The sequence below is a fragment of the Colobus angolensis genome, unplaced genomic scaffold, assembly GCF_000951035.1.
Source record: "Colobus angolensis palliatus isolate OR3802 unplaced genomic scaffold, Cang.pa_1.0 Scaffold314, whole genome shotgun sequence".
Taxonomy (NCBI): Eukaryota; Metazoa; Chordata; class Mammalia; order Primates; family Cercopithecidae; genus Colobus; species Colobus angolensis.
In genome coordinates this window covers 1,275,582-1,288,234 of record NW_012116422.1, presented here as the reverse complement: position 1 = coordinate 1,288,234, position 12,653 = coordinate 1,275,582, and the positions used below count along the sequence as shown (strand labels likewise).

General features: G+C 47.3%; 1 protein-coding gene across 3 annotated transcripts in view; it reads right to left on the bottom strand.

Annotated features, from left to right (window-relative positions):
• The window catches only part of LOC105518191 (uncharacterized protein C5orf56), a 58,546-nt gene extending 46,180 nt beyond the window's left edge, over positions 1-12,366 (bottom strand). For 2 of the 3 annotated variants that reach the window (XR_001002790.1, XM_011951070.1), the window contains exon 1: positions 12,257-12,366. Coding sequence is in view for 2 of the 3 variants with exons in the window: in XM_011951070.1 (XP_011806460.1) it covers positions 12,257-12,260 (4 nt within the window). In the remaining variant the exon portion in view is untranslated. The remainder of the gene's footprint in view (positions 1-12,256) is intronic. The other variant, XM_011951071.1, reaches the window with a different exon arrangement.
• Positions 12,367-12,653: the final 287 nt, after the last annotated feature.

Below are 12,653 nucleotides of genomic sequence, written 5' to 3'. Positions count from 1 at the left end.
CTCAGGAGGCTGAGGAAGGAGAATCGCTGGAACCGAGGAGGCAGAGATTGCAATGAGCTGAGATTGCACCATTGCACTCCAACCCAGGAGACAGAACGAGGTTTCATAAAAAAAAAAAAAAAAAAAAAAGTGAAAAACAAAACAACAACAACAACAACAAAACCCAAAAAACACAGATGAATTTTTAATCAGTAATAAAAATACATGCTCCAAAGAAAAACAGCACTGGAGCTGGGCATGGTGGTATGTGCCTGTAATCCCAGCTACTCAGGGGGCCCAGGTGGGAGGATTGCTTGAGCCCAGGAGTTCAAGACCAGTTTGGGCAACATAGCAAGATCCCATCTCTATAACAAATAAGTTAGCCAGGTATGGTGGTGCATAGCTGTAGTTCCAGCTACTCTGGAGGCTGAGGTAAAAGGACTGCTTGAGCCCAGGAGTTCGAGGCTGCAATGAGCTATGACTGTGTCACTGCACTCCAGTCTGGTTGACAAAGCAAGGCCCTGTCTCTTAAAAAAAGAAAGAAAAAGAAAAACGCATTGATTACGGTATTTTGTATTATACACATTATTTTGTATTGGTTAGAATTTTGTTCAGTTACACAAAACAGAAAACAACAGTGGCTTAAACAAGATGGGAGTTTATTTCTTTCTCGCATTGAAAAAAAAAAGTCCAGAAATGGTCAGTTCAGGGCTGGTTTAGTGGCTCCAGGTGTCACCAGGGACCTACGCTTCTTCTGGCTCATCCTGCTCCTATTCCTAAAGTGCAGCTGTCATCCTCATGTCTTGTGGTGGTTGCTAGAGTGATAGTCACTGCATCCTCATTTAAGAAAGTAAGATGGAGAAAAGAGGGTGAATAGAGGGCATAACCCCTCCTGTTAAGGAGCTGGCTTCGAAGTCCCATATGACACTCACTCGCATCCATTGTCCAGAACTCAGCCACATGATCATACTTAGCTGCAAAGTTGCCAGGGGAATATAGTTTTTAGCTGGGTGGAAAAGGGATCAGCAAAAAATTGGTTTTGTTACTAAGAAAGAGGGAATGGATACTGTAGAGCAATGAGCAGTTTCTAACATACATGTGAACAAAATTATCAAAAGAAATACAAAAAGTAAAAGATTTCAGGGTCAACCTTACCAACAGTCAAATATAAGTGAAGCAGGCCTTTTATGGTCTTGTCTGGCTAAGGTATTGAAGAGCTTGCCAGACAAGTCGTGAAGACAGTCAAGAGCTGACTGTCTTCATAAGAACCTTGGGACAGTGCACATGAACAGAACAGAATTTCAAGGTAAAAATGGCCCTTTCTCCCCAACTAGGTGGCTCAGGGACCCAAGGGCAACTTCCTGGCTGTTCCCCCAAAGTCTCCCTCCAACTCCCAAGTGACATCAGATTCTGTAAATGCTGGGAAGTAGAGAAAATTCTGTACCCAGGGATTCTCTAACTAAACTACGGCTAAAATTAAATTTTAGGTGTTTTTGAAAGTTCCTTAAAAAAAGTAATATCCTCATGCAAACTGAATCAGCAGTTTCAGAACTTAAAACAAAAAAAAAAGAACCTCTGTCGTGTTCTTGGGGTATCACAAATTAAACAAGAAAACCAGCCACTAAAATAAGGACCAGTGTTTGGATACTACACGGTGGTGATGTTAGGCAACCTCAAATTATGTCTTCTGGCAAATTCAGGACTTTACGTGAGCTCCCACAGATGGTGATGTCAATGCCACCACCCTTCAGAAGGCACAGAGAAGGAAGGTGCAGAGCACACGGCAAGTGTGGACTCCACAGTCTTCTGAAGTTCACAGGCCTATTTTGAATAGTTAGTGTGCCTTTCTCCATCCAGATCACCACCAGTTACCTCTCACGATTTATTTGAAAGCACTTACTTCTAGTGTTTGCTCTTTTTAAATGGTTGCTGATTGGGAAAAATACCAGAGTAAACTGATGTTTCATGGCACGTACCACCACGTGTCTGGGGGAGACGATCTTTAGGGCGTGGGAAGTAATATGATATAATGACGAAACGCGCCCATGCTTTGGAATCAGAAACACCTGGATCTGAGACCTAGCTCTGTGGTTTACCAGCTGTGTGTTCTGGGACAAGTTATTACACTTCTCTGGGGCTCAGCTTCCTTGTCTTAAGATGGGCTAATACAGTGCTTACCTCATGGTATCATCAAGTTGGGCAGGAAACAGATGGTGAACTTGAACTGGGACTGTTTACAAAGATGTGGGGAGGGCTTAGGGAAATGAAGATGAGACAGTGAAGCATTTGGGGCTAGCAACAATGGGGAGCTGTTACCACTCCTAACCTGAAGTTATGAAAGAAGGGAATAAATAATAGGTAAGGGGACCCAAAGGAGGCAGTTAATTGGAAGGGTGTCTGGCTGGAGCTGTGGGCTCCGGTGGAGGATGCAGTTGGCCTAAAGTGACCCGATGGGGACCTGGGGGAATAACTTAACCACTTGCCCTCCTCGGGGAACTCCTGACCTCATCTTCCTGTGTCCTTCCATCTCTCGCTAATGCTCCCCATGGACCAAATCTAACCAGAATCCAGAGGCAAGATAGATGAGCGATGTGGCCCATTCAGGTCAGCCTCCCAGACCAGAGCAGGTAGAGAGGACGGAGAGTGGATCTGCAGGAGCAAATAGAAGATTAAACAAAATAGAGACCATGATGAGGTTAGCATCATGCCTGGAACATAGTAAGTCCACAAGCCCTCAACAAATGTTAATTTATGTTGGACTTTGCACTCTCTGTCTGCCTGTTTTGCTTATTGCTTACTTCCTGGTTTTCATCAGCTCACGTATAGTTGAGATAACTTCCAAATAATCAAGTATTATTATCTATATTGGAGTGTTATGAAGTAGTAATGAGTGTATAAAAAAGATAACCAGGGACTCTGGGGATAAGAGATGACAGAGGGAAACAGAAGAAGGAGAGTACGTAAGAGAAAAGGATGGAGAAAACTGTATGTTCCCTATGAGGCTGGAATGAACGCAAGATTATCTTACTTTAAAATCAAATAATGCACTTACTGGGATGTGATAACAGTGCATTTGCAATTTTACAGCCCAGTGAGACTTGCCAGAAAGGGATTTTGCAAGGAAGGTCTTCCTGCCCTAAAAGCCAAACCTAGTGCTTACTTCTAGATTAATAGGTCTTAACCCATCATGCCTGCTCCCCCAAAACCAAGTAGTCAAATGTGTTAATCTGGATGTTTAAATACCTGCATGTTCCTGCCTAGGTGCCTGGGTCAGGTGAAAGTTCTATTCTGATTTGGGAAATGGCTACAGTGTGTTGGTCCTCACATGGGATAGCTCCCAGGTAGGGAGCCCCAGAGACTAGTCTGAAGAGTGGCTCATAAACTCAGTGTCCTTTCCTCCAGCCTTTACCAGCTGCTGACTTGGCCCCTTAGGAATCTGTCTTCATTCTACAAGCTATTCTCCAGTGTCTGGTTCAGGCACCAGAGCAGAGCATTCCAGGCTTTCTGTGATTGGTCCTGGCCACCTGTTCCATCTCCAAGACCCTCCAGCATCCTTCTCTCATTTGCTTACCCTATCCTCCAGGCCTTGGCACAGGCCACTCTCTGTGTCTGGGACATACACTCTCCTCCTGGCTAACCTTCCTCAGCCTCTAGGACCTTTCAAGTGTCCTCTCCTCTGAGAGCCTTGCTGGACTGCCCACGGGGAGTTGGGAAGCCCTTCCACATGCTCCTGTTAGCCCTCTTTGATTCTCTCACTCACAGTACTTCCACCCTGTCTTGGTTTCCAGGCTCATCTCTCCCAACACACTGGACACCCCTTGAGAAGAGACTTGACGTATTCATCTTGATTTTAATGTCACCCAGCAAAATTCCTGGCACTCAGAGGGCAGGCAATAAAGCTTTAGTGAATGAATGCTTAGAGCGTAATTCAGAAAATAAGCAAAAAAAAGTGTCACAAACACCAAAGCACCAAGTTAATGAAGCTATATGTTCTAGAACATTCTTCTTCTCCTCCTGTCACTCTAGCTCTCCTGCGCCTACAGCAGACAGGACAGAGTCTGCTCTTTCACCTGCTCTTTTCTAGTCTTTTCTTTCAGGTATGCCCTGAAATGCCACTTCCTCAGAGGCTATCCCTGACTACCCAATCCAAAGCAGTCAGTCTCTTGATTACACTTCAGTCTATTTTAATTTGTTAGAGAGCACTTACTGCTAGCACCAATGTTTTATCTCTGTGTTTTCTTTCTATCTCCACCATTACGCTGTAGCTCCATTTGAGCAGGGACCTTGTCTGCTCACTATTGTATGCCCAGCACCTAGCACAGTGTGTGGCAGAGAGTGAAGTGTTCATTAAATACTTGTTAAATGAATGCATGCCACTGTTACTGCATGCTGAGTTAATTTGATGTATGGCTTCTATCACTGCTGTCAGATTAGGTGCTCTAGAGAAACTCAGAAAGGGCTGAGTCTCCTCATGACATTGCAGGTTGGGAGGGAGACCTCAGTTCCCTTCCTAGGCCAAAGTGGGATATGCTGCCTGCTTGCAGCTTCCTTGTGACCTGGACTTCCCCATGAAGGCCAGATGCTGAGCAATCCCAGCCCATGTGTCTGCAGGCTCCTAATACTGAAATGTTCCTCTAGCTTTCTGTGAGAGCAGCTGGAGCCGCCCACTGCCTACATTGATAGAGGAATGTGCCCAGGGCTCCTGGCTGGCCTGACACCCAGCAGGAGGCAGGCACAATAGCCAGCACAGTGAGGACACATCACACTTCTTCCTTTTCCCATAACCCTACGCTGAGAATGCATGCAGCCGCCTGGTTGGGAGCAGAAACTGGCCTCACTTCCTGGGGCCTGCTGAGCAGACAATGTGGCTCTCTAGCTGTGGCACAGAAGAAGGCAAATCTTTACTAGCTGTGGCCTCACTCCCTGCCCCTCCCATTCCTGCAGAAATTGCTCTACCAGCTCAGCAGAGGGCCAGGTCTGGAATCTCTCACCTGTCCCTGGCCCTTCCTTTAAGCCCTCTGGTTTACTGGAAATCATAAACTGTGAGACGCAGCTTTTATCACACCCTGAAGAGTTCACTCTTAATATTTAATGCTGGAGGCTAAAACAACCAGAGACACTGGAGGCCTCCTGCTTACTCACAGTGACTGATGTTGGCACCTGGTAATTGAGGTCAGGTTGCTCCTCTTAAGTCACATGATTTGCGTCAAGGCAGGAAGGTGTCGGGGCCACTTGTTGCAAAGAGACCAGGAGGCGACCACAGAAACGCTGCAAACCAGCCATGGCAGCAAAGGCTGTGCTTTCATGGGAGCCAGCCCTAGGAGCGTGGAGCTGGGCTGGCAGCTGGTAAATGACCCTCTCGGGGCCTAAATAAACCCTAGCTTTTCACTCAGAGCAAGCTCAGGATGCCTTCCTCCCTCTAAAACACCTGCTGAATTGAATCACTTTCAATCCTTTCTGGAGTAGGATGAGGCATTAGTTAATTAACAAATTAATTAAGTGTACTGAATAGTCACCCAGAAGATACTCGTCACTTAAGGGTCTCCAAATCCACAGTATAGGTCCCACCCTACCCAGATACCTAACCTTGTTCCAGGGGTTGCTTGACCTCAGGCATTTATCTCCTGGTTGTCATGGAATCTGCTCAGATAAACAGTAGCACACCAACCTGGCCCCTCTGCCAGCCTCAGATCCTTCTAAGAGCAGTGGAGCTCCCTGGTGGCCACCAGTCACCTGGGCTCCAGGCAGCCCAACACACATTCCCATGCTGAGGTCTCTCGCATGGCCTCTCTAGGCACAAAGTAGGTGCTCAGTAAATGCTTGTGGCATGAAGGAACCTCCTGGAGTGTGTGAGTTCTCAGGCTTCAAGGCCCCTAGACAAGCAGATTTCTCTCCCCTATCACCATAGTCACCCCAGGGACTGCAGGGCAGGCCGAAATCAGCCAGTGACTCAGCTCCCTGGGCAATTCAGCTGGCCCACAGGCCACTTCCTCTGCTCCCTAGCACCGAAGGGATGCAGATCTGTGAGGAAGAAGCCAGCTGCAGGCACGCAGCTCGAGGGCAGGTGGGCACGATGTCTGGCTACCACTCGCACCGGATGCCACACACAGCCAGGGTGGCAGAAGGCCCCACCCACCATGTGCCAGCGGGACACCACCCTCATGATCTGCGTTTCCAGGTTTCCAACTGAGGACTGAGCACACTCTCAACATGGCTCTCCTAACTGCTCTCAAGGATGGACAGCTGGCCTCAAGGGGACACTGCAAAGGGGCTCTAGGAAGAAGCCACTGTCCCTCCAGACCATAAAAATGGCTACCAGGGGCAAAGCCAACAGTTTTCACTGTAAAGTTTTCTCAAGAAAATCACCGATTTTCCCCCTCTGTGATGCTCAGCTCACCCTGGAAAGGAGGTAAGAAAGACCAGACTACCTGATCTCTCAAGGTCACCAAATTCAACCACTGTCCTGTTTAAAGGCAGGTAGTACAGAGGCCAGTGTTGGCTCTGGAGTGGGACATGTGAAGCGTGGGTCTGCTGCACGGTAGCAGTGTAGTCTTAGGCATTATTGAAACTGTTTCTAAATTTGGTTACATGAATGAAAGGGGCTAATTTATGTAACACTTTTAGTATAGGAAGCCCTCAATATAGCTTAGTTACGTAACTATTGTCTTCTTTGAAGGATGCTGAACTAAACAGAAGAGAAACAGGGAAATAAACAGCATGGCAACCTATATCAACAGAAACTTAATTATTCACGCTGGATAACTGAGTGTGTGAGTGTGACTGCAAATAACAATATAGCAAAGAGAAGTTTGAGATCTTTGGCTCAGTCATTGTAGAATCCTGAGTCACAGCAAATGCACAGCCTCCATGAGGCTGAGCCACATTTGAAAGCTGCTTCCACCCACAGACTGGTAGAGGCCACTGACATGCCTAACAATGATGATGATGATGATGACAAAAATAGCTACCACGGGCTACCATGTGCACACACATGTTAAGCAGTTCAAACAGGGTCTTTTGTTTAATTCATACCACAAATCTTTGAAGTAAGTATTCTTGTTCCCATTTTATAGAGGTAGAAACTGAGAGTTGAAGAGGCTGAATAATTTCTCAAGCACACTCCCAACTCACCCACCCACAGGCAAAAAGGCAGAGCCGGGATTCACATACAAGTGTGACTATGTGTGGACATCTCCCCTGTGCTATGCTGCCTGAAGGAAAATTCTGAGTGGTATTGTTTCTGGGAAAAATCCACCTGTGTAGTCTTTAAACCTACTCTGACAGGAGCAAGGGTCACCACTCTGTATCTAAGACCAGTGGGAACAGGAAACTGTGGAGCAGGCTGGTTAGGGGACAAGCCCACAGTGACAAAGTTAGCAAAGGTGGACCTGGCACTCGGCACCACATCTGCTTTTCCATGCTCTTAACCACTGTAACATACAGAGCCCTTTTACAGAGATCAAGGACACAGGTAAAAGTGTTTTAAAAGCAAAAAAAAAAAAAAAAAAGAGGGGAGGATGCATAAAATAAACATAAATCACCCCCCTCCCCTGCCTGGACATAACTCAGGGAACAGTCCCAACCCACAGGAACCTTCTGTGGAAATTGTTCGCAGCATCGGAGACCTCCAACATAGAAATAACCCTCAATAAATCATTTCTTTCTTCCTCTTTCCCTTCAGGCAGGAATAATATTACTAACTGAATTGTACAGGTGAGACCAGGAAGGTCAAGCAAGGGGTGACCAGCTTAGGCCCTTGGCTGGCAGGTGAGGAGGAGACCGACCCAGCCTCCTCGCTCCCAGGGGAGGAAACAGTGATGACAAAGGCCCTTTCCATGGCCAAGGTGGAGCCCTTTCTACCAAAGCTTAAACGTTTTAATATCCAAGTGCATCTTTTCCAACCTTAAAAACATATTTAATTTCCCTATAAAGCTGGTTGGCACGCTCCTCCTCCTCCAAAGCTCTGTATTAGGCAGGGTTCATAGCTGTACGAACAGTGGTTAGTTCAGCCAGAAAAGGGATGATATAGGAGGATATTGGGTCTGGAAGGGCTGCAGATTTAGAGCCAGTCAGCCAGGAACAATGCCTGAAACATACCTTAGAGCTGGAGAAAGAAAGAAAGAAACCCTACCTTTCTTCAATAGCTGGCAAGGTGGCAAGGTCTGGCCCCATGCAGCCTCGGCTCTTCCCACTCTCCTCTCTCCCTAATGCATCACCCTACTCACTGCTTCCCTATGTTCCCTAAGTTCTATGAACTTGCCATTCCCTCTGCCTGCAACCTAGACATTCACACTGCTAGCTCCCTGGCTAGCTCAAATGCCAGCTTTCTACACAAATGCTCCTCCTTAGAGAGGCCTTCCTGGACCTCTAGGTCTCTGGCCCTAGTACTCTATCCCCTCTCCCTACTTTCCTCTTCTACCTCACTTCTCCTTAACATTGTGTTACCCACTGGAATGTAAGCGGCACGAAGGCAGGGACTTGGGTTGTTTTGTTCCTTACTATAAGCCCAGGGCCCAGGGCCAGACCTGGAACAATTAGGGTGCTTAGTAATTTGCTGAATACTCGATGAAGGAATGACAAAGGAATGCATGGAGAACTTCAAAGTTCAACTCCTCCAACTTCAAACTTCAAACCCCCAACTCCTCCTGCCTATGCTGGAGGATTAGGGCAGTAACAGGAATCGACTTGTGCTGTGACTGCAGCTGTGCTGTCACCTTGCCTGGATCCACATCAGCCCTGCAGCTCCCATTTTGGAGGAGACTTGCCCAGGGACCTGCTCTGAAGCTTCTCTGCCAGCCTCTGCAGCTCTTGGAACTTATCTGGGCTGCTGCTGTGCAGACCATGGAGGCCTAGCTCAGTTCCTGCCCCTGCTTTCCTAGAGCCTCATGAAGACAGGGAAGTGACTTACCCAAAGTCCCCTTTCACCCTATAAACAGTTCAGCCTAGGGAGCAAGGCTGACACGCAAATGCAGCTATGTATAGACTCAGAGTCATCCAAGGTCAGGGCTGGGTGGAGCCTTGGTCACATGCAGGCCAACCTGTGTCTGGAGATAATGCAAGCCAGTGCAGAGGTGAGCGTGTACATGGACTCTGCAGTCTGGCAGATCCAACCCCCGCCCACCAACTGTGTGACCTTGGAGAATTATTTGAAAAGATAGTATATGAAAAGCAGATGTAAAATGGAAATAAAAGTTCCTATTTCAAACAGTCAGTTGCCCCCCATTCAGAAGCCTATTACAAGGCCGGGCGCGGTGGCTCAAGCCTGTAATCCTAACACTTTGGGAGGCCGAGATGGGTGGAGCACGAGGTCAGGAGATCGAGACCATCCTGGCTAACATGGTGAAACCCCATCTCTACTAAAAAATACAAAAAACTAGCCGGGCGAGGTGGCGGGCGCCTGTAGTCCCAGCTACTCGGGAGGCTGAGGCAGGAGAATGGCATAAACCTGGGAGGCAGAGCTTGCAGTGAGCTGAGATCCGGCCACTGCACTCCAGCCCCGGCGACAGAGCAAGACTCCATCTCAAAAAAATAAATACATAAATAAATAAAAGAAGCCTATTACAGTTGTCCCTCAGCATCTTCAAGGGATTGGTTCCAGGACAGCCCCTCAGATACCAAAAGCTATGATGCTCAAATTCTTCATAAAAAATGGTGTAGGGCTGGGTACAACGGCTCGTGCCGGTAATCCCAGCACTTTGGGAGACCGAGGTGGGTGGATCACATGAGGTCAGGAGTTCGAGACCAGCCTCACCAACATGGTAAAATCCTGTCTCCTCTAAAAATACAAAAAATAGCCAGGCTTGCTGGCACATACTTGTAGTCCCAGCTACTCGGGAGGCTGAGGCATGAGAATTGCATGAACCCGGGAGGCAGAAGTTGCAATGAGCCAAGATTGCACCACTGCACTCCAGCCTGGGTGACAGAGTGAGACTTCATCTCAAAAACAAAAAACAAACAAACAAAAAATGGTGTAGCATAGTCAGCCCTCCATATCCACAGGTCCACACACAGAACCTGCTGGTATGGAGGGCCAACTGTGCTTCCTATTCTTTTTTTTTTTTGAGACGGAGTCTCCTCTGTCACCCAGGCTGGAGTGCAGTCTCGTGATCTCGGCTCACTGCAAGCTCCACCTCCCGGGTTCACGCCATTCTCCTGCCTCAGCCTCCCGAGTAGCTGGGACTACAGGCATGCGCCACCACGCCCAGTTAAGTTTTTGTATTTTTAGTAGAGAAGGGGTTTCACCATGTTAGCCAGGATGGTCTCGATCTCCTGACCTCGTGATCCGCCCACCTTAGCCTCCCAAAGTGCTGGGATTACAGGCGTGAGCCACTGGGCCCGGCTGCTTCCTATTCTTTATGGTATCAAATTCAAACTCCTTGGCTTGATAGTCAAACTCCCACCACCACTGAAATCTGATTAACCAACCTGTCCAATAAAATCTCTCTGCACTCCTCCAAATGATGTTCAAGTTGGACCTAGGTGCTCCCTAGTCCCTCTCACACCTGTGTGCCTGGAAACACCACCCACCTTCTTTTCTCTCATCTGAATTTACTAGAGCCCCAGGGGCAGGTCTCATAGTCTTCCTGGACTTAGGTTTTTCTAGGCACTGACTACTGGGCATTCATGATGAGACCTGCCCCTGGAGATCTAGTATTTGGTGTTACTTAAAGGGAGGAACAAAGTTGTGATTCCCCCACCAGAACAAAGGATCCTTGAGGGCAACTGTCTGTTGTCTTTTCATGTCTCCCCCAACCAGGCATTAAAACATGCACAGAAATTCCTGCTGACAGGCTCACGTGAAGTTACAAGTTACAATTTGGTGAAAATGCCCCCAAATATTTCCTCTATTTTCCAAGGAAAGGAACATAAATATATAGAAATTAAATTAAAGACAAACTTAAATCATTCCCATTTCTGCATGCTTGGTCTGCGTGGGAAAAAAAAAAAACAAAACATTTCATCTCTATCTCCAACCCAGACTTGACAAATAGAAAAACTCCCTAAAAACAATGCATACCAAAAAAAAAAAAAAAAAATACCAATTAGTCTCACTTAAAGGTTTCAGGAAGGAAAACACAGTTAAACTGAAAACGGTTAACTGGCGTTTAAAAAAAAGAAACCAGCCCGGAAATGTTTTTAGGACTGCGTCTATCGAAGTCCCTTAGGGACTGATTTGTCCTTCAATACATTCTTCATAGCACCTGCTGTCACCAAAACCCAACAGCCCAACGCTAGAGCTTTGTGAGTGAGATGCAGAGTGGGGAACTGTTCATGGAGCTACACAGCTCTGAATCATGTCACCCAACAGCAAGCAACAGCCACATGAAGGATTCCTAGCAGTTCCCTGTGGCCACTACAGTGGGCCATGGGAAGCCGTACAAACAGCAGATGGCATCCTGCAGCCCCAGCTTCTCCTTCTGCCTTGTTCCTCTCTCTAGTCCATGCCTCTGCTTCCCCACTGGCCCACTGGCCAAATATACTCAGAAAAAAAGTCCTTGCACAAGCCTCCACCCAAATTAATTCCACATTCTTTCAAGAGAGGCCTTGAAAGGTACTGAAATTCAGGGAAGCTCTTCACTAGACCCCTCACTGGAATGCCAAGAAGTGATGTAGTGGCCCTTGACATAAGGGCTTATTCCCATTTATGAAACTGAAATTATTTTCTTCTAAGCACAAAGCTAACAAATGTGATCGAAATAGAAAATAAACAATCCTCATTCAAGTGCTCAGAATGCAGCACAAATAGGATCTTGGGATAAATAAGACAGAGCTGTGAAATTAATAGGGGTAAGAAGAGGGGAGGGTCAGCAGGAGAAGTACACCAAGGGGCTGCAAGGCCTGGGCAGGCAGATGGAAACCATGGGTTCTGAGGGGCCAGGCATGGCAGTGCACAATAGTCCACCCTGGGAGTGACTGGAAGAAGGACTGCAGGGTCCCCGCAAAGAACACCTCACACTCCCAGCTTGCCACATACTTGTTGAACTATTCTGGGTGGATACCTCCTCCCTGGATGGCAAAGGGGACAGGCCCAAGATGCAGAAGGGAAGGGAAGTCACACTTACAATGCAGAGGATGCGCCCTTGTCCCTCATACTCTCTGAAACATTCCAGGAATAATTCTGGTTTCACTGCTATTGTTTGTTGTTTTTGTAAATAAACCGCAAAAATCAACAAATGGCCTCAAAATTGAACACATGTGATTTACAGCAATTCCTATACCAAAACACAAATAATGCAGAACAAATAAGAGAAAAATTCCGGTCAGGCTCTCCACTCACCCATGGCTGGTGGCTGGCATTCAACTCTCCAGCAGCCAGGGAGTCCATTTTCTTGTTTCTCTGCTGGCCATCCTCAGGACTGCCTGGGGGGCCTGGGTGTGCTGCCACCTGCAGGCCAAACAAGGGAAAAACATAAGCAACGGCCCCAATCATGCGCCTGAAGCCCCTCCTATATCCTCATGCAGCTGGAAGACCTGGGTCCCCACGGTGGCACGAGAGCCAGGAGCACTCACCGAGTGCCAACACCTGCTGGGCCACAAACAGTTTCTGCCTGGGATCCCAACACAGGCAGCAGAGTCAGCAAAAACTCTAAGATATCAAGAAGTCAAGCATTTCTTAACAACAGCAGCAAACTCTTACACAGGGCTGTGGTTACCAGACACTGCTCTAAATAACT